General features: G+C 38.6%; 1 protein-coding gene across 3 annotated transcripts in view; it reads right to left on the bottom strand.

Annotated features, from left to right (window-relative positions):
- Positions 1–24302, bottom strand: part of dus1l (dihydrouridine synthase 1-like) — a 658813-nt gene that overhangs the window by 2518 nt on the left and 631993 nt on the right. For all 3 annotated transcript variants that reach the window (XM_079833288.1, XM_079833287.1, XM_079833286.1), the window contains exons 4-11: positions 3006–3056; positions 2810–2922; positions 2492–2574; positions 2307–2410; positions 2045–2192; positions 1696–1792; positions 1481–1566; positions 1107–1273 (exon numbers count right to left, since the gene is read on the bottom strand). In XM_079833288.1, the coding sequence (XP_079689414.1) occupies positions 1107–1273; positions 1481–1566; positions 1696–1792; positions 2045–2192; positions 2307–2410; positions 2492–2574; positions 2810–2922; positions 3006–3056 (849 nt within the window). The remainder of the gene's footprint in view (positions 1–1106; positions 1274–1480; positions 1567–1695; positions 1793–2044; positions 2193–2306; positions 2411–2491; positions 2575–2809; positions 2923–3005; positions 3057–24302) is intronic.

Raw genomic sequence — 24302 nt, 5'->3', positions numbered from 1 at the left:
TAAGTGACAGATTGTGGTGAGTTTTGGCTCGAGAGTCTGCTGTTAATAATGCCATTTTCTGCAAGCGTGTTCTATGAAGTTACAAGCAAAAACGTGACATAAATGCTGCATTTGTATATTATTTTACATATGGTTCTTGCAGGGCTTCACATGAAAAAAAACTCACTCAAGTTATGCTACCCAAAACAATTATGCTTGTTGTATTTTACTCTGTGAGACCTTTCAAAATTACATATGACATGAATATCTGAGCTGTATGATGTTTTTGTACATGGTACAAAAAAAAAAAAACCTTTTTAGTTATCAGCAAATAACTCAGCACTACTTAGGAGTTAATGAAATGCTACATGCATTGTAAAGTTTTCAAATGACACCTATTTTGTGTTGATCAAGGCAGTAGTTTTGAAAAATATGATTATTTTTTTCGTCGCTAGGTGGCACCCATATTTCCATAACTGTTTATTTCACAAAACAGCTGTTGATTAGGCGGGACCTTAATATCGCAGCTCCACTTCACGCTCACTACAGCGCAGACTCTGGCTCCAAGATGTCAGCACCATATTGGACACTGGCAGATTCACATACTTCAATAAAAAGAGAGAAGGCGCGTCGTCCATCGTTTTTTTTTTTTTCAGTCTATGGTGGGGGTGAGTGTACACTTTGGGTTTAAAGGGTTAAATTCATCAAGCGTGACAGTGAAGACATTTATAAGGTTACAATAGAATAAATGCTGTACTTTTGAACTTTCTATTCATCAAAGAATCCTGAAAAAAGGTGTAATGTATGCATCAATAGAAAATGTTTCTTGAGTAGCAAATCCTAATATTAGAATGGTTTCTGTAGGATCATGTGACACTGAAGACTGGAGTAATAATGCTGAAAATTCAGCTTTACCATCACAAGAGTAATTTTACAATATTACTGTTTTTCACTGTCATTTTAGTCAAACAAATATTACCTTGGTGAGCATAAAAGGCTATTTTCCAAAAAGGAAAAAAAATAATTATTAGTAGGTTACGACAATGTGTTCTGTGCCATCAATGCCACTTAAAGGCCGCATCCGGTCAAGAGGCTTTAGAAAACATTGGGAAAAGATTTGATCTTACGTTTCAGCTCCGGACAGAAGTTCTTGTGGGGGTTACGGGCTTGCTTCTTCTGCTTGTTCTTGGAGAGCGAGTCGTTGGTTCCGTCACTGTCCTCTAGTGCCCTCTTCACGCTCACAGCTTTCATTTCCAGTGCTTTCTGCCCATTTTCAGTGTTTGGATCCTTGGGCCTGCAAAATATACCATCCTCACATACAAGTTCCAGCGTATGCACTGCTATATTCAAACTAATTTATGTCCATCATGGACAAAAATGAACCTCCTTAAACCTTGGGCCATTCAGTGAGAGTTATGATTAATTTTATACTGTTTTGCTGAGAAGACAGAAATACTATGATTGTGATGGTGTCACACAAGAACAGAAAACACATCCTCACGGTGGTCTGATGTAGGGTTGACAGATCCAGTGAGGGAAGGGAAGATCAGTCTGAATCCATTCTGATTCATCTTTAGCCATCTCCTCCTTAAGAATAAAAAGCAAAAAGTCATCTTGCTCTCTCAAAGTCTACCATAAGCCTAAAGTAAAGAATCGTTCTGTCTTGGAATAAAGTTAGACTAAAACTGATTTTGTAAATCAACAACGTTCCTTTACCTGGCAACGTTTTTTCAACTGTCTGTTGACTTCCACAATCCCACCTATGTTCTTCGCTTTGGCTAACTCCTCCCTTAGGTCTTGATGTATCTGTAGGCTTTTGTAAACAAATACATACTTACCATTACAGAAGTGTGGAAGCTCGTTTCCGCCACAGAGTAAAACATTTTAAAAAATAATTGCGACTTTTTATCTCACAATTATAAGTTTACATCTCACAATTCTGACTTTTTTTTCTTAGAATTGCATGATATAGTCAGAATTATCTTTTTTTATTCTCTGGCAGAAACTAAAAATCTCAAGCCACACCACAATATCGGTGTAAGAAGTCAAATGTGAAGGAACATACGTGTGGTGCCATAGTTTGAAGATGTGGGCACGGACGTAAGACAGACTGCAGGGTGTGTGTTTCTCCACAACATCCAGGTACTCCTCAGCCATCTCCCACACAGGTGGACTACAGCCTTCAAACAGGGCAGGATTGTGGAGATTCCCTTCTGTGAATGTAATAGTGTTCATTTTTATAATACTGCTGCAATAAGAAATATCAAAGTATGAGTCTCTTATCAAGTATGTTTATGAATCTTCTTGTTGTATGAGGAGAGCGTTACCTGCACTCATGACACCTTGTACTCCAGTCTCCTCCATGCAGTGCTGAACATCACTCAGGTGCTGGATGTTTCCGTTGGCGAAAACAGGAATGTTTACAGCCTCCCTTCACAAGTACAATAAAGGTTTATCATCAGGCAAAACACCAAGAATAGTCAGCACCAGCAGCGAGTGTTGCATCTCTTACCGCACAGCTTTGATATGCTTCCAGCTTGCAATGCCGGTCGAAGCCCCTTTTTGATCTTTGGTTCTCCCATGAACTGTGAGGAGCTGTCCAAAAAAAAAAGAGAAAAAAAAAAAAGATACCAAACCATAAGCAGCTGGTTCAAGAATATAATCACATTACATTGAGGTTTTAGGCAACGTAGTGATTACATCTGGTAACACAAATGTTGGCTGACAGGTCTCAAGAAATCTCCATCCGCCAGTGGGCTCCTGATATCCATATGCACTACCCCTTAAACGTCACTTTAGATAAAAGTATCTGCTATATGGAACACTTTACCTGGCATCCAGCCTTTTCCAGCATTTTTGCATACTTCACTGTTTTCTCGATCTCTGGGAAGACCCGGATTTTGCAAGTAATGGGCACGGAGAGTTTTTCATCAGCCAATTTAACTGTAAACAACAGCACCTGAATAAGATACATATTCTCTGCATGATTCACATCTGCACTGAGCTATTAAAATTAGACCACTTACTCATTTTCTCAAGAAGGTCCCATTCGTCTTGAAGAAACACACCATAATGGCCTAGGAGAGAATCAAAAACATTCACCCTCTAGTCCCAGACTAAAAAATGCATGTTTGAGCTGTTTTAACTGAAAGCAACTTGCACTGACATATCTTAAAATATGTAATTAGGGCCCAAGCCCTGAAAGGGCGCAGAGCCCTATTGTTCTTCCTCAGATTATTAGGGCCCAAGCCCTGAAAGGGCGCAGAGCCCTATTGTTCTTCCTCAGATTATTCTTTGTTTTTTTTTTTTTTTTTTTTTTTTTTTTTTTTTTCGACTTCTCGGGTACTTTTGGGGCACTTAACATGCTCGAAAACTCTTGAAACTTCGCACAGGCGTCGGAATGCGCGGCCATCAGAGCCGGGCTGAAGCTGGTACCCGGGCGTGGCAGGGGGGCTCGACAGCGCCCCCTAAAGTGGGGTCTGAAAACTTGGTCCATATATCAAACACACTTGCACGTACATGTATGAAACTCGGTACACATATAGACCTCATCGGGCCAAACAACTTTCGTGCTCATAGTTATGCGTCAGCCCAACAGGAAGTGAGCTATAATCGGTTGTTCGGAAAACCCATGCTCTGGAATTTAATATACTCCTCCGAGGCCATTGTTTCGATCATCGCCAAACTCGGTCAGCATGAAGAGAACATATCCAGGATGCTAAATTGCGAGCGGATTTTTGATATCTCAAATGGTGTGGCCGTGGCGAAGCAACGAATTTATGGCGAGAAAAGGGAAACAGGAAGTGTGTTATAACTTGTGCAAACATTGACTGATTTGGATGAAACTTCAGCTGTGTGTTTGTTGTAAGAGGCCGATCACATGGATATGACTTTTGTGAGTCAAAGTTATAGCGCCACCAACTGGCAGCAGGAAGTGTGTCACTTTCAAAAATGCTTTGAATCACCATCTTATTTTCACCCCATTTACTTCAAACTTCATCAGTATAATGTGAAAACATGAGAGATAGAGACGTATGAAATGGATTCCTGAAATTTCAAATACTGTTGCCATGGCAACGTGTCAAAGTTTAATAATCTTTTGGCTGTTCTGAGGCTCTTAGCATGCTTGAAATTGCTTGAAACTGCTTGAAACTCAACACACACATCAGAGATGTCAGTCAGTACACATGGACAAAGCCTCAGAAACGGGCGGGGATGAGGGGCTCTCTAGCGCCACCTTTTGACAAAAGTGAAGGGCTTCGTTTCATCTACAATCACCAAACTCAGTATATATATTGACCTCATCGAGCCGGACAACTTTCTAATTTACAGTCATTAGCTCCGACCAACAGGAAGTCAGATATTTTGGTTTGAAGGTAAATTTTTGGTTAAATCGGGGTCTGAGTTTTTACGTTCTCCTCGTAGGCGTTTTATTCAATCTCCACCAAACTCGGTCAACATGAAACAAAGATACTGAAGATGCTAAAATGTGAACGGATATTGGATATCTCAAACGGTGTTTCCATGGCGAGGGATTAAATAAGGACAAAAAAGGGGAACAGAAATTCTCTGTCTGCTGCTCTCCCCTCAATGAACACAAGATGGCAGCATTGTATTAGTTTTGAAGCAGGATAAAAAAAAAACTTGTTTCTCTCTCTCTCTCTCTCTCTCTTGTTTGTGATTTATGAGGACACAAATTTGTATAATGACATGGGTATTACACTGGTATTACAACGTGTATGTGTGTGTGTTTAAAAACATACTAAAACAATGTTTTATTAAAATGTAACCAAATAGCTTTAAAATAATCATACTATTTTTCAGATCAATATATTTATTTTATTTAATATATTTCTTCTGAATATTTATTCTCTGTCTGCCCTCCCCTCACTAAAGGGTGGCAGTGTTGTGTTATATTTTCAACTCTCTTTCTGTGTGTGTGTGTGTGTGTGTGTGTGTGTGTGTGTGTGTGTGTGTGTGTGTGTGTGTGTGTGTGTGTGTGTGTGTGTGTGTGTGTGTGTGTGTGTGTGTGTGTGTGTGTGTGTGTGTGTGTGTGTGTGCAGGCCCGTCGCGACAAGGCAGGCAAACCAAGCAATTGCTTGGGGCCCCGAGCTGGCCTGGGGCCCCAAGACAGCGACAGGTTAAGAATAAAATGAAACGACAAACTGTGTGAGCGCCCCATTGATAGTCAATGCAGTAAAGTGCAATGACACTGTTATCGGGATCCCCCTTAAGGGGCCCCTCTCAGAAGTCGCTGACAGCAGCCAGCCAACCACGCGATCTCTGCTGCGGCAAAATACAAAATCTTCGGATTTTAAGCGGAATTTTATGCTTCAGGAAGCCAGAAAAGAAAATAGAGAAAGGAAGAGGAGGATAAGAAAAAACAAGATAGTGGTATGTGATAAATTACACTGGATAAAATAGCTCTACTTGTCTTGTACAAAAAAAGTGTAAGTTTGCAGCAGGTAGGCTAGCAAAAATATGTTTATGTTAGCTATCGTTACCTGCCTGACGGCAAATGCTGCTTGTAACGAACAGTTAGTGCAACTTTTTTTTCGAAAAGACGGAATGACATGAGATTGCTATAGCTTTGTAATAGGTTTTGATGAAAGTGGCATAGCATGCTATACTAACTATTATTTATGCTATGCATAAATAACCTGGAATAGTTAATATAGCATGCTATATTAACAATTATTATAAACATTATTTAACCAGAAAGAGGCAGAGGAACATGATTTTTTTCATAGCTTATCTTAATGTGCTAGTGTCGGGATATATACGGTAGTGACAGTTTATGCAAATATGACATTATTTTTATGAGTTACCAATAGATCTTGAACAATTACTTTATTCTGTGGCAATTTTTACACTGTTACATTTTGAAGTACAGTATCAGGACAACCCACATGTTTGACTGGTACTGTTTAAATGTTTTACTGGTACTGCCCACGTTTTACTGGTACTGTTTATTAACTATTTAACAAGGTATTATAGTCATCGGTTGCAACTTTATAATAACCATCCAGATAATGTTTATAGACAGTTTACAAAACAACTAGTAACCCTTATTCCCAAAGTGTTAGGAATATCTGGTCCGTCTATCTATGTAAAAGTAATGTTTATAGATGTTTAAAAAATGGTTACTTAAAGGTTTAAAAAAAAATTAATGATACAGTGGTGTTTTTTGCAAATGTTTTCAAATTTTATGCACAGTATATGCAACAACAGTATTTGCACTGTAAACCTTTTTATTAATATAAAGTGTAGGTGAACTTAAACTGTATGGCTATGCTGCGGTATGCTGTGTGTGTGTGTGTGTGTGTGTGTGTGTGTGTGTGTGTGTGTGTGTGTGTGTGTGTGTGTGTGTGTGTGTGTGTGTGTGTGTGTGTCAGTGTCCTATCTGTGTGGATGCGTCTCATGTCAGCTAATCAAGGGACAATGACACACACACACACACACACACACACACACACTCGACGCATAGATAGACTCGCGTCAGTTTCCTGCTCACATCGAGTTCTCTTTTGCTCTTGAACAAACAATAACACAGAGGATTGTGAGTATTCTCATATTCGAGTCTTAAATTAGTTAAATAACGTCTTAAATGAACTTAAAGAGTTGTGAGGAAATGAGATGCGCGGGACAGCGCGTGAGATCCGCGGCTGTTCTTAAAGTGACAGGAGCACTGATGATGCCTGTCATTAATGTTCATCAAAGAACAACGGGAACAGAGAAAATTGTAGCTTTAATGATGATTCATCTATATTTCATTTATTATTTATGCAGTTAAGGAAGGTTTGATAACTATTACATTTCTGTATAACAGGGAAGGCCATGGGTAAATATAACATTTATTATTTTGGTGATTTAGGTAAAATGGTTTAAAAAAAACACAGCAGAACCACAGCGCATCTGATATGACTGGCATAACGCTGGCGAAGTTAGGGACCGTCTGCAAAGTTACATACAACATTGAAACGTGTATAACGTTACCAAACTTCACTAGCATTTAAAGAGAATGACAGTCATAAAACTGACTGTAAAGTGTTCATCTAGGTGTCAGGTATGATGCACACATTTTGATATTTAATAAAATAAACTGTCAAATCATATGGAAATATGGATATGCATTATTTCACTTGGATACTGTTTGGGCTCTAACACAAAATATGCTTGATTTAAATGCATCGTAGCTGAACACTGATGAGAATATTTATTGAGAATATATTTACAGAGATAATATTAGAGATTATATTTACGACAAATTATTATTATTTATGCGTTATGCGTTGCTATTGACGACGGCCATTAAGTAAAGAAATCCCACAGAATCTAGCTTAAAAAAGTGCTTAGAGCTGCTTTAGTTATTTGTTGTTTGTTTAATTTCAAATATAAAACTTGTTGAAATGTTTTAAGTGTGTGCATCTGTTCTTTTTGAACACTTTCATCTTGTTTGAACAAAACCGTGATAATATTGATAACCGTGATAATTTGGGTCACTATAATCGTGATGTTAAATTTCCATACCGTTTCATCCCTACTTTAGTGTGAATAAGTAAAAAAGAACTACAAACACCTTGAATTAAATACTGGCCTTCTGGACTTACAAAATTTTGAGCAGGAAAATATAACTTTTATTTATTTTATCCTATGATATTAAAATTAATCTAGATTTAAATTACATCATGGGTGTGGCTTGTGGTGATAGTGGCACCAGTTGCTGCGGTAAATGTGGCATATTCGAGCGATTCTAAAATATTCTCCTGTTTAAATGCATATTGCCTGCCGTGCACAGTTAAGATGATGCCACCGGCGTGGCGGTGCCACCGGCTTGGGCCCGTCATCGCTGCTCGCAGCTTTAATTATTATTATTATTAGGGCCCAAGCCCAAAGGGCGCAGAGCCCTATTGTTCCCCTAAGGATTATTCTTTGTTTTTTTTATTTTTTTTTTTTTTATTTTTTTTTTCGACTTCTCGGGTACTTTTGGGGCACTTAACATGCTCGAAAACTCTTGAAACTTCGCACAGGCGTCGGAATGCGCGGCCATCAGAGCCGGGCTGAAGCTGGTACCCGGGCGTGGCAGGGGGGCTCGACAGCGCCCCCTAAAGTGGGGTCTGAAAACTTGGTCCATATATCAAACACACTTGCACGTACATGTATGAAACTCGGTACACATATAGACCTCATCAGGCCGAACAACTTTCGTGCTCTAAGTTATGCGTCAGCCCTACAGGAAGTGAGCTATTATGGGTTGTTCGGAAAACGCATGCTCTGGAATTTAATATACTCCTCCGAGGCCATTGTTTCGATCATTGCCAAACTCGGTCAGCATGAAGAGAACATATCCAGGATGCTAAATTGCGAGCGGATTTTTGATATCTCAAATGGTTTGGCCGTGGCGAAGCAACGAATTTATGGCGAGAAAAGGGAAACAGGAAGTGTGTTATAACGTCAGCAAACATTGACTGATTTGGATGAAACTTCAGCTGTGTGTTCGTTGTAAGAGGCCGATCACATGGATATGACTTTTGTGAGTCAAAGTTATAGCGCCACCAACTGGCAGCAGGAAGTGTGTCACTTTCAAAAATGCTTTGAATCACCATCTTATTTTCACCCCATTTACTTCAAACTTCATCAGTATACTGTGAAAACATGACAGATAGAGACGTATGAAATGGATTCCTGAAATTTCAAATACTGTTGCCATGGCAACGTGTCAAAGTTTAATAATCTTTTGGCTGTTTTGAGACTCTTAGCATGCTTGAAATTGCTTGAAACTGCTTGAAACTCAACACACACATCAGAGATGTCAGTCAGTACACATTGGCAAAGCATCAGAAATGGGCGGGGATGAGGGCCTCTCTAGCGCCACCTTTTGACAAAAGTGGGGGGGTTAGTTTTATCTTCAGTCACCAAACTCGGTACATATATTGTTCTCTTCGAGCCGGACAACTTTCTAATTTACAGTCATTAGCTCCGACCAACAGGAAGTCAGATATTTTGGTTTGAAGGTGAATATTTATGTAATTCAGGGTCTGAGTTTTTACGTTCTCCTCGTAGGCGATTTATTCAATCTCCACCAAACTCGGTCAACATGAAACAAAGATACGGAAGATGCTAAAATGCGAACGAATATTGGATATCTCAAACGGTGTTGCCATGGCGAGGGATTAAATAAGGACAAAAAAAGGGGAACAGAAATTGTCTCATATCTTGTAAAATAATATTTTGATTTAAATTAAATTAAGATTGTATGTTTGGTAATTGAACTTAGATTAATTTAAAATGACTATACTATTTTTCAGATGAATATATATATTTATTTTAAATATTTTTTTAAATAATCAATTCTGTATCTGTCTGTGCTGCTCTCCCCTCAATGAACACAAGATGGCAGCATTGTATTAGTTTTGAAGCAGGATAAAAAAAAAAACTTGTTTCTCTCTCTCTCTCTCTCTCTTGTTTATGTGATTTATGAGGACACAAATTTGTATAATGACATGGGTATTACACTGGTATTACAACGTGTATGTGTGTGTGTTTAAAAACATACTAAAACAATGTTTTATTAAAATGTAACCAAATAGCTTTAAAATAATCATACTATTTTTCAGATCAATATATTTATTTTATTTAATATATTTCTTCTGAATATTTATTCTCTGTCTGCCCTCCCCTCACTAAAGGGTGGCAGTGTTGTGTTATTTTTTAAACTCTCTTTCTGTGTGTGTGTGTGTGTGTGTGTGTGTGTGTGTGTGTGTGTGTGTGTGTGTGTGTGTGTGTGTGTGTGTGTGTGTGTGTGTGTGTGTGTGTGTGTGTGTGTAGGCCCGTCGCGACAAGGCAGGCAAACCAAGCAATTGCTTGGGGCCCCGAGCTGGCCTGGGGCCCCAAGACAGCGACAGGTTAAGAATAAAATGAAACGACAAACTGTGTGAGCGCCCCATTGATAGTCAATGCAGTAAAGTGCAATGACACTGTTATCGGGATCCCCCTTAAGGGGCCCCTCTCAGTAGTCGCTGACAGCAGCCAGCCAACCACGCGATCTCTGCTGTCGGCAAAATACAAAATCTTCGGATTTTAAGCGGAATTTTATGCTTCAGGAAGCCAGAAAAGAAAAAAGAGAAAGGAAGAGGAGGATAAGAAAAAACAAGATAGTGGTATGTGATAAATTACACTGGATAAAATAGCTCTACTTGTCTTGTACAAAAAAAGTGTAAGTTTGCAGCAGGTAGGCTAGCAAAAATATGTTTATGTTAGCTATCGTTACCTGCCTGACGGCAAATGCTGCTTGTAACGAACAGTTAGTGCAACTTTTTTTTCGAACAGACGGAATTACATGAGATTGCTATAGCTTTGTAATATGTTTTGATGAAAGTGGCATAGCATGCTCTACTAACTATTATTTATGCTATGCATAAATAACCTGGAATAGTTAATATAGCTTGCTATATTAACAATTATTATAAACATTATTTAACCAGAAAGAGGCAGAGGAACATGATTTTTTTCATAGCTTATCTTAATGTGCTAGTGTCGGGATATATACGGTAGTGACAGTTTATGCAAATATGACATTATTTTTATGAGTTACCAATAGATCTTGAACAATTACTTTATTCTGTGGCAATTTTTACACTATTACATTTTGAAGTACAGTATCAGGACAACCCACATGTTTGACTGGTACTGTTTACATGTTTTACTGGTACTGCCCACGTTTTACTGGTACTGTTTATTAACTATTTAACAAGGTATTATAGTCATCGGTTGCAACTTTATAATAACCATCCAGATAATGTTTATAGACAGTTTACAAAACAACTAGTAACCCTTAAGTATTCCCAAAGTGTTAGGAATATCTGGTCCGTCTATCTATGTAAAAGTAATGTTTATAGATGTTTAAAAAATGGTTACTTAAAGGTTTAAAAAAAAATTAATGATACAGTGGTGTTTTTTGCAAATGTTTTCAAATTTTATGCACAGTATATGCAACAACAGTATTTGCACTGTAAACCTTTTTATTAATATAAAGTGTGGGTGAACTTAAACTGTATGGCTATGCTGCGGTATGCTGTGTGTGTGTGTGTGTGTGTGTGTGTGTGTGTGTGTGTGTGTGTGTGTGTGTGTGTGTGTGTGTGTGTGTGTGTGTGTGTGTGTGTGTGTGTGTGTGTGTGTGTGTCAGTGTCCTATCTGTGTGGATGCGTCTCATGTCAGCTAATCAAGGGACACTGACACACACACACACACACACACACACACACACACTCGACGCATAGATAGACTCGCGTCAGTTTCCTGCTCACATCGAGTTCTCTTTTGCTCTTGAACAAACCATAACACAGAGGATTGTGAGTATTCTCATATTCGAGTCTTAAATTAGTTAAATAACGTCTTAAATGAACTTAAAGAGTTGTGAGGAAATGAGATACGCGGGACAGCGCGTGAGATCCGCGGCTGTTCTTAAAGTGACAGGAGCACTGATGATGCCTGTCATTAATGTTCATCAAAGAACAACGGGAACAGAGAAAAATGTAGCTTTAATGATGATTCATCTATATTTCATTTATTATTTATGCAGTTAAGGAAGGTTTGATAACTATTACATTTCTGTATAACAGGGAAGGCCATGGGTAAATATAACATTTATTATTTTGGTGATTTAGGTAAAATGGTTTAAAAAAACACAGCAGAACCACAGCGCATCTGATATGACTGGCATAACGCTGGCGAAGTTAGGGACCGTCTGCAAAGTTACATACAACATTGAAACGTGTATAACGTTACCAAACTTCACTAGCATTTAAAGAGAATGACAGTCATAAAACTGACTGTAAAGTGTTCATCTAGGTGTCAGGTATGATGCACACATTTTGATATTTAATAAAATAAACTGTCAAATCATATGGAAATATGGATATGCATTATTTCACTTGGATACTGTTTGGGCTCTAACACAAAATATGCTAGATTTAAATGCATCATAGCTGAACACTGATGAGAATATTTATTGAGAATATATTTACAGTGATAATATTAGAGATTATATTTACGACAAATTATTATTATTTATGCGTTATGCGTTGCTATTGACGACGGCCATTAAGTAAAGAAATCCCACAGAATCTAGCTTAAAAAAGTGCTTAGAGCTGCTTTAGTTATTTGTTGTTTGTTTAATTTCAAATATAAAACTTGTTGAAATGTTTTAAGTGTGTGCATCTGTTCTTTTTGAACACTTTCATCTTGTTTGAACAAAACCGTGATAATATTGATAACCGTGATAATTTGGGTCACTATAATCGTGATGTTAAATTTCCATACCGTTTCATCCCTACTTTAGTGTGAATAAGTAAAAAAGAACTACAAACACCTTGAATTAAATACTGGCCTTCTGGACTTACAAAATTTTGAGCAGGAAAATATAACTTTTATCTATTTTATCCTATGATATTAAAATTAATCTAAATTTAAATTACATCATGGGTGTGGCTTGTGGTGATAGTGGCACCAGTTGCTGCGGTAAATGTGGCACATTCGAGCGATTCTAAAATATTCTCCTGTTTAAATGCATATTGCCTGCCGTGCACAGTTAAGCTGATGCCACCGGCGTGGCGGTGCCACCGGCTTGGGCCCGTCATCGCTGCTCGCAGCTTTAATTATTATTATTATTTTATCGACTTCTCGGGCACTTTTGGGGCCCTTACCATGCTCAAAAACTCTTGAAACTTAGCACACACATCGGAATGCGCGGCCATCAGAGCCGGGCTGAAGCTGGTACCCGGGCGTGGCAGGGGGGCTCGACAGCGCCCCCTAAAGTGGGGTCTGAAAACTTGGTCTATATATCAAACACACTTGCACGTACATGTATGAAACTCGGTACACATATAGACCTCATCGGGCCGAACAACTTTCGTGCTCTAAGTTACGTGTCAGCCCAACAGGAAGTGAGCTAATATGGGTTGTTCTGAAAACACATGCTCTGGAATTTAATATACTCCTCCGAGGCCATTGTTTCGATCATCGCCAAACTCGGTCAGCATGAAGTCAAGACACAGAGGATGCTAAATTGCGAACTGATTTTTGATATCTTAAACGGTTTGGCCGTGGCGAAGCAACGAATTTATGGCGAGAAAAGGTAAACAGGAAGTGTGTAATAACTTGTGCAAACATTGACTGATTTGGATGAAACTTCAGCTGTGTGTTCGTTGTAAGAGGCCGATCACATGGATATGACTTTTGTGAGTCAAAGTTATAGCGCCACCAACTGGCAGCAGGAAGTGTGACACTTTCAAAAATGCTTTGAATCACCATTTTATTTTCACACGATTGACTTCAAACTTCATCAGTATAATGTGAAAACATGACAGATAGAGACATATGAATGAATTCCTGATATTTCAAATAATGCTGCCATGGCAACATGTCAAAGTTTAATAATGTTTTTGACTGTTTGTGTGCCCTCCCCTCTATCACCAAAAGGGGGCAGTGTTGTATTATTTTTGAAACTCCCTTTCTCTCTCTCTCTCTCTCTCTCTCTGTGCTTGCTTATGTGATTTATGAGGACACAAATGTGTATGATGACATGGCTATTGGTATTACAACGTAGTGGTTAATGTGGACATGAACTATGACACTATATCACTACAGAACTCATTTTCTAAATCACATTTGAGTTACAATTCTTATCATCTGACAGCCGTGATTTCATGTACTCATTCAGACAGAACTCTTTTTTTAAAACAGAGGAGTGTGAGTGTGTTTTCTATACATGTGCTTTACAGAAGGTCATGTGCTGTGTTTGCAAAGATCACTTTTGACACATTTGTCTTTAAATTCATTATTTACTGACATAGTTCAAATTTATTTTAAAAAAAAAATCACATTATTTTCTACAAGTGTCTGTTTATAAGTGTCTTTTTTTCACAGAAAGTTTTTGTTTGAACCTGAATATTTGTATAATTCAGGGTCTGAGTTTTTACGTTCTCCTCGTAGGTGATTTATTCAATCTCCACCAAACTCGGTCAACGTGAAACGGAAGCTTAACGCATTAAAAATATTTAACGCAAATAACACAGCGTCCGTTTTTATATCCATTTTTGCTTAGCGTTACATGATCACGCTCCTATTCATGTAAATGCTTCCAAGCGCGACAAGACACAAGAGAGCGCGCTGTATGCCAGTGTCCTGTCTGTGTGTGTGTTAGTGTCCTGTCTGTGTGTGTGTGTGTGTCCTGTCTGTGTGTGTGTGTATGTGTGTGTGTCAGTGTCCTGTCTGTGTGGATGCGTCTCATGTCAGCTATTCAAGGGACACTGACACACACACACACACACACACACACACACACACACACACACACACACACACACACACACACACACACACACTCGATGCATAGATAGACTCGCGTCAGTTTCCTGCTCACATCGAGTTCTCTTTTGCCTAGGGTTGCCAACTCTCACGCATTTGGCGTGACACTCACGCTTTCAGGCTCTGTCTCACGCTCTCACGCTGCCCAACTTAATCTCACGCCAAATTGCCAAACCTGCTTTTGATATTAAACAATGTCTAAGCTTTTACATTTTTTAAAGTTTTAATGCGAAATTCAAACAATAAATAGCGTTTTGGCGCTAATATGGCATAACAGTTAAAGCCAGAGTGTTGAAAAACCATACGGAGTTGCGACATGCTCTATCATCTCCCGGCGGCGCGCGCAGTCGTGCTTCACAGAAATCTCAATACTTCTAGCGCTGTGTCAATACATTTGAATGGCTTGATACACAACAGCTCCATTTTACAGGGGTTTGCAGCAAGTTTTGGTAAACAGTACAGCATAGTGTGCATTGATTATTACATCAACCATACAGGATCGTTTTATAATGGAGAGTAATGCAACAATGTTAACATTAATGTTAATGTTTTTTATTGTACTTAGCCTTCAGGTATTCCATACTAATTGGTCATACTCATACTAATTGATGGTCAAATGTGACCATACACCTTAACTATTTTTCAATTAAATAAATGTTCTATATTTTAGTTCAATAATATTTATTTAATATTTTGAGGAGATCTTTTGGTACTAAATACTAGTTGTGCAATATTTATTGTCAATAATGACCACTTAAAATATTTTTCTTCTAATATTTGTATTATTTATATTACAATTAGTATAGTAATAAGGTTAAATTAGAGAATTATTTTTCAAAGAGGCAAATTAGAGTCATTTTGTGGAGTCAGCCTGTCATTAATGTTCATCAAAGAACAACGGGAACAGAGAAAATTGTAGCTTTAATGATGATTCATCTATATTTCATTTATTATTTATACAGTTAAGGAAGGTTTGATAACTATTACATTTCTGTATAACAGGGAAGGCCATGGGTAAATATAACATTTATTATTTTCATTTATTATTTATTTGTTCCATTTATTATCATTTATTATTACTATACTCTCCTTGAAGTTTACTTCCCGCTACTTTTTCCCTCTTCCTCCCAACCGCGGCTGCAACTGTCTTCTTCTTCTTCGATAGTAGCCTAAGCCAGTGTTTCCCAACCTTTTTTCAGTCATTTTATCATACGTTACGCTAGGGGTGTAACGGTACAGATTGCTCACGGTTCGGTTTGTATCACGGTTTAAGGTTCCCCGTTTCGGTACGGTTCAGTATTTGCTATGTTCAGGGAAAAAAGGACTACTGTCAAATAAAACAAAAGAAAATAATAAGAACAAATCATTTAAATACAAGCAGCAGCACAAATAAATACTATTGAGCAAAGATACTAATAAAATAAACTATGCTTTTCCGGAAAAACGGAAAAACCCGGAAAAAACGGGAGGGTTGACAGCTATGGTGTGTGTGTGTGTGTGTGTGTGTGTGTGTGCGATATGTAGGCTTAGGGGTAGTGTAGGGGGATAGAATGTACAGTTTGTACAGTATACAAACCATTAAGTCTATGGAATGCCATCTGCCTGTCTTTCCCCTTCCCCCTCTCTATCTGTGTGTGTGTGTGTGTGTGTGTGGGGGGGGGGGGGGGGGGGGTCTCTCTCACCCTGTGAGTTTGTGTGTGTGCCTTTCTCTCAGTCCTTCCCCTCCCCCTCACTCTCACTCTATCATTGTGTGTGTGTGTGTGTGTGACTTTCTCTCTTGATCATAATTTAACCCTTTCATATAGGCTATCACAAATAACTATCACTTGAAATAAAAACGTCATGTGATGTGTTTGCCAAGATCACGTATGATGCACATGTCTTTAAATTAATTATTTACTGATATAATATAAATGTATTAAAACATAAATTTCACATGATTTTATAAAAGTGGCTATTTATAATAAACTTCCATAAAATGTAGACACGCATCTTACTCTTACCTGACACTGACATTAAAATCATCTTTGCAGTTTCTGTGATTTGGCTCCATTTATACATTTTTTATTAAAAAAAATTTATTGGACCACCCATATTGAAATGAAAGCATGTTTTATGGTGCATAAGATTGGTGCACAAACGGTAGCTAAGGTAGCTCAAAAACACATGAAGAGAAGTGTTAGAATAAAACAACATCAGCATTCGAATGGTATTCTGAACTCATTCCAATTTGACCTTTGACATAATCTGACATGAAATTCATATAAATTTAATTGATCTCATAGATGTGGCTGTTGTGGTTTGTGGTCATAGCAGCACCAACTGCTGCAGTTAATGTGGTGAATTCAGATGACTTTGACATAGTCCTTTTATGTTTTCCCATTTTAAATGCCTATTGCCTGCCGTGCACAGTTAAACTGATGCCACCGGGGTGGCGGTGCCACCGGCTTGGGCCCGTCATCGCTGCTCGCAGCTTTAATTAGGGCCCAAGCCCTGAAAGGGCGCAGAGCCCTATTGTTCTTCCTCAGATTATTCTTTGTTTTTTTTTTTTTTTTTTTTTTTATTTTTTTTTTCGACTTCTCGGGTACTTTTGGGGCACTTAACATGCTCGAAAACTCTTGAAACTTCGCACAGGCGTCGGAATGCGCGGCCATCAGAGCCGGGCTGAAGCTGGTACCCGGGCGTGGCAGGGGGGCTCGACAGCGCCCCCTTAAGTGGGGTCTGAAAACTTGGTCCATATATCAAACACACTTGCACGTACATGTATGAAACTCGGTACACATATAGACCTCATCGGGCCAAACAACTTTCGTGCTCATAGTTATGCGTCAGCCCAACAGGAAGTGAGCTATAATCGGTTGTTCGGAAAACCCATGCTCTGGAATTTAATATACTCCTCCGAGGCCATTGTTTCGATCATCGCCAAACTCGGTCAGCATGAAGAGAACATATCCAGGATGCTAAATTGCGAGCGGATTTTTGATATCTCATACGGTTTGGCCGTGGCGAAGCAACGAATTTATGGCGAGAAAAGGGAAACAGGAAGTGTGTTATAACGTCAGCAAACATTGACTGATTTGGATGAAACTTCAGCTGTGTGTTCGTTGTAAGAGGCCGATCACATGGATATGACTTTTATGAGTCAAAGTTATAGCGCCACCAACTGGCAGCAGGAAGTGTATCACTTTCAAAAATGCTTTGAATCACCATCTTATTTTCACCAGATTTATTTAAAACTTCATCAGTATAATGTGAAAACATGACAGATAGAGACGTATGAAATGGATTCCTGAAATTTCAAATACTGTTGCCATGGCAACGTGTCAAAGTTTAATAATCTTTTGGCTGTTTTGAGGCTCTTAGCATGCTTGAAATTGCTTGAAACTGCTTGAAACTCAACACACACATCAGAGATGTCAGTCAGTACACATTGGCAAAGCATCAGAAATGGGCGGGGATGAGGGCCTCTCTAGCGCCACCTTTTGACAAAAGTGGGGGGGTTAGTTTTATCTTCAGTCACCAAACTCGGTACATATATTGTTCTCTTTGAGCCGGACAACTTTCTAATTTACAGTCATTAGCTCCGACCAACAGGAAGTCAGATATTTTGGTTTTAAGGTGAATTTTTGGTTAAATCGGGGTCTGAGTTTTTACGTTCTCCTCGTAGGCGATTTATTCAATCTCCACCAAACTCGGTCAACATGAAACAAAGATACTGAAGATGCTAAAATGTGAACGGATTTTGGATATCTCAAACGGTGTTGCCATGGCGAGGGATTAAATAAGGACAAAAAAGGGGAACAGAAATTGTCTCATATCTTGTAAAATCATATTTTGATTTCAATTAAATTAAGATTGTATGTTTGGCAATTGAACTTAGATTAATTTTAAATGACTATACTATTTTTCAGATGAATATATATATATATTTTATAAATATTTATTTGTATAATGTATTGCGCCTGTGTGTGCCCTCCCCTCAATGAACACAAGATGGCAGCATTGTGTTAGTTTTGAAACAGGATATAAAAAAAAACATTCCATCTCTTCAGGGATTTGTGTGTGTGTGTGTGTGTGTGTGTGTGTGTGTGTGTGTGTGTGTGTGTGTGTGTGTGTGTGTGTGTGTGTGTGTGTGTGTGTGTGTGTGTGTGTGTGTGTGTGTGTGTGTGTGTGTGTGTGTGTGTGTGTGTGTGTGTGTGTGTGTGTGTGTGTGTGTGTGTGTGTGTGTGTGTGTGTGTGTGTGTGTGTGTGTGTGTGTGTGTGTGGACTGGTAATCCCTGATGTTGGGTGCTGCCCCTTTAAGGACGTTGTTCCGGTGAGCCCAAGTGATGTGATCGTGCAGGAAGAAGTGCAGGGAAAAACAAACTGAACTTAGAGAACTGAGTGAGAAAGCCATGTTGATCTCAAATGAAGATTTGAACATTTAATAATTCCAGCTAAAACTATTATCTTACATTATATTCCCAGCGTGGTGAGTAGTGTTATGTTGTTTAAGTGTTGTGATGGTTTGTGTATCACTATGAAGATCGCTATTTGCGATTAGCGCCTAAACGCCTATATGTTATATATTTGTTTTGTTTTAGACATTTACAGTTTGTATTGCCTGTAAAATATGTTGCATTTAGTTAAACAAAGTTTAATGCTTAGTACACAAAGCTGATGTTACAATGTTTTAGAAACGTATTTGGTGATGTGAACATTACTAGATAATAATTGTGAATTGTTTTGTGTTTGCAGTTTGACCACACACGCACACACATAAATGTGCACAAATACTCAACTAAAGTACCACCAAACTCGGTCAACATGAAACGGAATGACTATACTATACTTTTTTAAGACCTTCTCAAAATATTTAAAGACCTCATCGGCGATGAGAACTACTGTTGAGCAATAAAATAAAAATATATAATCATAAGCTATAACAAAAATATATATTAAATTAGGTGAGTGGATAGTTAAAAAAATTTGCAATTACAAAAAGTAATTCTTGAAAAAACATCTCTGGACTAATTTTATAAAATCTAAAAATGTTAATGAAAAGGTACAAATTACTTTGTGTTCTTATTAAATACATTTATAAAAAAAACTATTTATATTTAATTTATATATGAATGTAAATAATTATATGGGCCTACACAAATAATATAACATTTCAAGATTTATAGTTTATTGTAAACGTAATGTGCAGCTCTGTAAAGGGGCAACAAATATATGATAGATACGTGAGAACAAGATTTTTTTTAATCATCTTTAAGTGCACAAAACTATGAAAATATATGAAAGCGTGGCACAATGCGCTTATGCGCATCCCGGGTGCAGAATGATGCGCTTAAAGCAACATGGAGTCAGAGGGCGCAGTGCACCGCGAGTGCACATTAAAAAGTTCACGGCATAAAGAGACGATGAGCGTTGAGCGCACAAATCCTAGTCTACTATGTATATCGGTCGGTTTCTTCACAGTTTTAAATTCCGGTTATTGTGCGTGTGATGCCTTGTGTTGTCACCCGGGTAGGGAGCACAACATCGTTCAGAAACCGCTAGATAAACTCCAGGAAGATAAATTATTTTATCTGCATATCAAGTATTACAACGGGAATATATCATCTTGGAGTGAGCTTTACCGAGCAGCTGACTGACTGTAACCAAACATGACGCGCAGTTTGAATGCTGAACGGAGAATGATGGACAGCTACAGAGGAGGAAAGACATTCAGCTATGGAATGGCTTTAGATGACTTTGTACTAGCAAATCATAAAATACTAATAATGATTGCTGAAAGATCATGTGACAATATATATTTCTGATGATTATTTAATTACCACGACATGCCTAATCTGAGCAAGTGACTGCCTGTCTTGAGTTTTGTCGACAGACGGAGGTGGCACGAAATGTGACGGATGCGGCCGCTATGCAGGAAAAACCATAGAAAAACCCTGCGGTCATTGTTTAAACTCATCCTACTCCAACCAGGAGTCCGCAAATTTACATTTCCCCATTTCGGAGTCTGTTTCGCAACGTGTGGAGGGCGACACATCACCTAACTGCGCATTTCGCAAAATACGTGACATCACCCATAGACGGTGTGCGCGCCCGAGCTGATCTCACTGACATATCACTATTCAGACAGGACTAGTTTTTGTAAATTATATTTGAGTTACAATTCTCATCACCCAACATCTGTGATTTCAAATATATTCAAAATAATGTTTTCAGAGATTGAAGTAAAAAAAAACTTTCTCCCACCATTTAGATTCTATTTCTTTTTGTTGTTAAAATCTTGTGAATCTTGTTCAATGTGCAGATTGCCTCTCTCTCAGTCCTTCCCCTCCCCCCTCACTCTCAGGCTCACCCTTAATGTGTGTGTGTGTGGGGTCTCTCTCTCACCCTGTGAGTTTGTGTGTGTGCCTTTCTCTCTTGATGATGATAATTTACCCCTTTCATATCATAGACTATCACAAATAACTATCACTTGTGAATAAGTAAAAAAAGAACTATACAAATACCTTGAATTAAATACTGGCCTTCTGGACTTATAACATTTTGAGCAGGAAAAGATAACTTTTCACATATTTGAAAGAGATCTATTTCATCCCATGACATTAAAAATCATCTACATTTAAATTACATCATGGGTGTGGCTTGTGGTGATAGTGGCACCAGCTGCTGCAGTAAATGTGACATATTCGAGCGATTTAAAAAAATTATCCTGTTTAAATGCATATTGCCTGCAGTGCACAGTTAAGCTGATGCCACCGGCGTGGCGGTGCCACCGGCTTGGGCCCGTCATCGCTGCTCGCAGCTTTAATTAGGGCCCAAGCCCAAAGGGCGCAGAGCCCTATTGTTCCCCTAAGGATTATTCTTTGTTTTTTTTATTTTTTTTTTTTTTATTTTTTTTTTCGACTTCTCGGGTACTTTTGGGGCACTTAACATGCTCGAAAACTCTTGAAACTTCGCACAGGCGTCGGAATGCGCGGCCATCAGAGCCGGGCTGAAGCTGGTACCCGGGCGTGGCAGGGGGGCTCGACAGCGCCCCCTAAAGTGGGGTCTGAAAACTTGGTCCATATATCAAACACACTTGCACGTACATGTATGAAACTCGGTACACATATAGACCTCATCAGGCCGAACAACTTTCGTGCTCTAAGTTATGCGTCAGCCCTACAGGAAGTGAGCTATTATGGGTTGTTCGGAAAACGCATGCTCTGGAATTTAATATACTCCTCCGAGGCCATTGTTTCGATCATTGCCAAACTCGGTCAGCATGAAGAGAACATATCCAGGATGCTAAATTGCGAGCGGATTTTTGATATCTCAAATGGTTTGGCCGTGGCGAAGCAACGAATTTATGGCGAGAAAAGGGAAACAGGAAGTGTGTTATAACGTCAGCAAACATTGACTGATTTGGATGAAACTTCAGCTGTGTGTTCGTTGTAAGAGGCCGATCACATGGATATGACTTTTGTGAGTCAAAGTTATAGCGCCACCAACTGGCAGCAGGAAGTGTGTCACTTTCAAAAATGCTTTGAATCACCATCTTATTTTCACCCCATTTACTTCAAACTTCATCAGTATACTGTGAAAACATGACAGATAGAGACGTATGAAATGGATTCCTGAAATTTCAAATACTGTTGCCATGGCAACGTGTCAAAGTTTAATAATCTTTTGGCTGTTTTGAGACTCTTAGCATGCTTGAAATTGCTTGAAACTGCTTGAAACTCAACACACACATCAGAGATGTCAGTCAGTACACATTGGCAAAGCATCAGAAATGGGCGGGGATGAGGGCCTCTCTAGCGCCACCTTTTGACAAAAGTGGGGGGGTTAGTTTTATCTTCAGTCACCAAACTCGGTACATATATTGTTCTCTTCGAGCCGGACAACTTTCTAATTTACAGTCATTAGCTCCGACCAACAGGAAGTCAGATATTTTGGTTTGAAGGTGAATATTTATGTAATTCAGGGTCTGAGTTTTTACGTTCTCCTCGTAGGCGATTTATTCAATCTCCACCAAACTCGGTCAACATGAAACAAAGATACGGAAGATGCTAAAATGCGAACGAATATTGGATATCTCAAACGGTGTTGCCATGGCGAGGGATTAAATAAGGACAAAAAAAGGGGAACAGAAATTGTCTCATATCTTGTAAAATAATATTTTGATTTAAATTAAATTAAGATTGTATGTTTGGTAATTGAACTTAGATTAATTTAAAATGACTATACTATTTTTCAGATGAATATATATATTTATTTTAAATATTTTTTTAAATAATCAATTCTGTATCTGTCTGTGCTGCTCTCCCCTCAATGAACACAAGATGGCAGCATTGTATTAGTTTTGAAGCAGGATAAAAAAAAAACTTGTTTCTCTCTCTCTCTCTCTCTCTCTTGTTTATGTGATTTATGAGGACACAAATTTGTATAATGACATGGGTATTACACTGGTATTACAACGTGTATGTGTGTGTGTTTAAAAACATACTAAAACAATGTTTTATTAAAATGTAACCAAATAGCTTTAAAATAATCATACTATTTTTCAGATCAATATATTTATTTTATTTAATATATTTCTTCTGAATATTTATTCTCTGTCTGCCCTCCCCTCACTAAAGGGTGGCAGTGTTGTGTTATTTTTTAAACTCTCTTTCTGTGTGTGTGTGTGTGTGTGTGTGTGTGTGTGTGTGTGTGTGTGTGTGTGTGTGTGTGTGTGTGTGCAGGCCCGTCGCGACAAGGCAGGCAAACCAAGCAATTGCTTGGGGCCTCGAGCTGGCCTGGGGCCCCAAGACAGCGACAGGTTAAGAATAAAATGAAACGACAAACTGTGTGAGCGCCCCATTGATAGTCAATGCAGTAAAGTGCAATGACACTGCTATCGGGATCCCCCTTAAGGGGCCCCTCTCAGAAGTCGCTGACAGCAGCCAGCCAACCACGCGATCTCTGCTGCGGCAAAATACAAAATCTTCGGATTTTAAGCGGAATTTTATGCTTCAGGAAGCCAGAAAAGAAAATAGAGAAAGGAAGAGGAGGATAAGAAAAAACAAGATAGTGGTATGTGATAAATTACACTGGATAAAATAGCTCTACTTGTCTTGTACAAAAAAAGTGTAAGTTTGCAGCAGGTAGGCTAGCAAAAATATGTTTATGTTAGCTATCGTTACCTGCCTGACGGCAAATGCTGCTTGTAACGAACAGTTAGTGCAACGTGTGTGTGTGTGTGTGTGTGTGTGTGTCAGTGTCCTATCTGTGTGGATGCGTCTCATGTCAGCTAATCAAGGGACACTGACACACACACACACACACACACACACACACACTCGACGCATAGATAGACTCGCGTCAGTTTCCTGCTCACATCGAGTTCTCTTTTGCTCTTGAACAAACAATAACACAGAGGATTGTGAGTATTCTCATATTCGAGTCTTAAATTAGTTAAATAACGTCTTAAATGAACTTAAAGAGTTGTGAGGAAATGAGATACGCGGGACAGCGCGTGAGATCCGCGGCTGTTCTTAAAGAGACAGGAGCACTGATGATGCCTGTCATTAATGTTCATCAAAGAACAACGGGAACAGAGAACAATGTAGCTTTAATGATGATTCATCTATATTTCATTTATTATTTATGCAGTTAAGGAAGGTTTGATAACTATTACATTTCTGTATAACAGGGAAGGCCATGGGTAAATATAACATTTATTATTTTGGTGATTTAGGTAAAATGGTTTAAAAAAACACAGCAGAACCACAGCGCATCTGATATGACTGGCATAACGCTGGCGAAGTTAGGGACCGTCTGCAAAGTTACATACAACATTGAAACGTGTATAACGTTACCAAACTTCACTAGCATTTAAAGAGAATGACAGTCATAAAACTGACTGTAAAGTGTTCATCTAGGTGTCAGGTATGATGCACACATTTTGATATTTAATAAAATAAACTGTCAAA

This window comes from Gobio gobio (genome assembly GCF_949357685.1).
Source record: "Gobio gobio genome assembly, chromosome: 1".
Classification (NCBI taxonomy): Eukaryota; Metazoa; Chordata; class Actinopteri; order Cypriniformes; family Gobionidae; genus Gobio; species Gobio gobio.
This window is presented reverse-complemented; position numbering and strand designations above follow the sequence as displayed.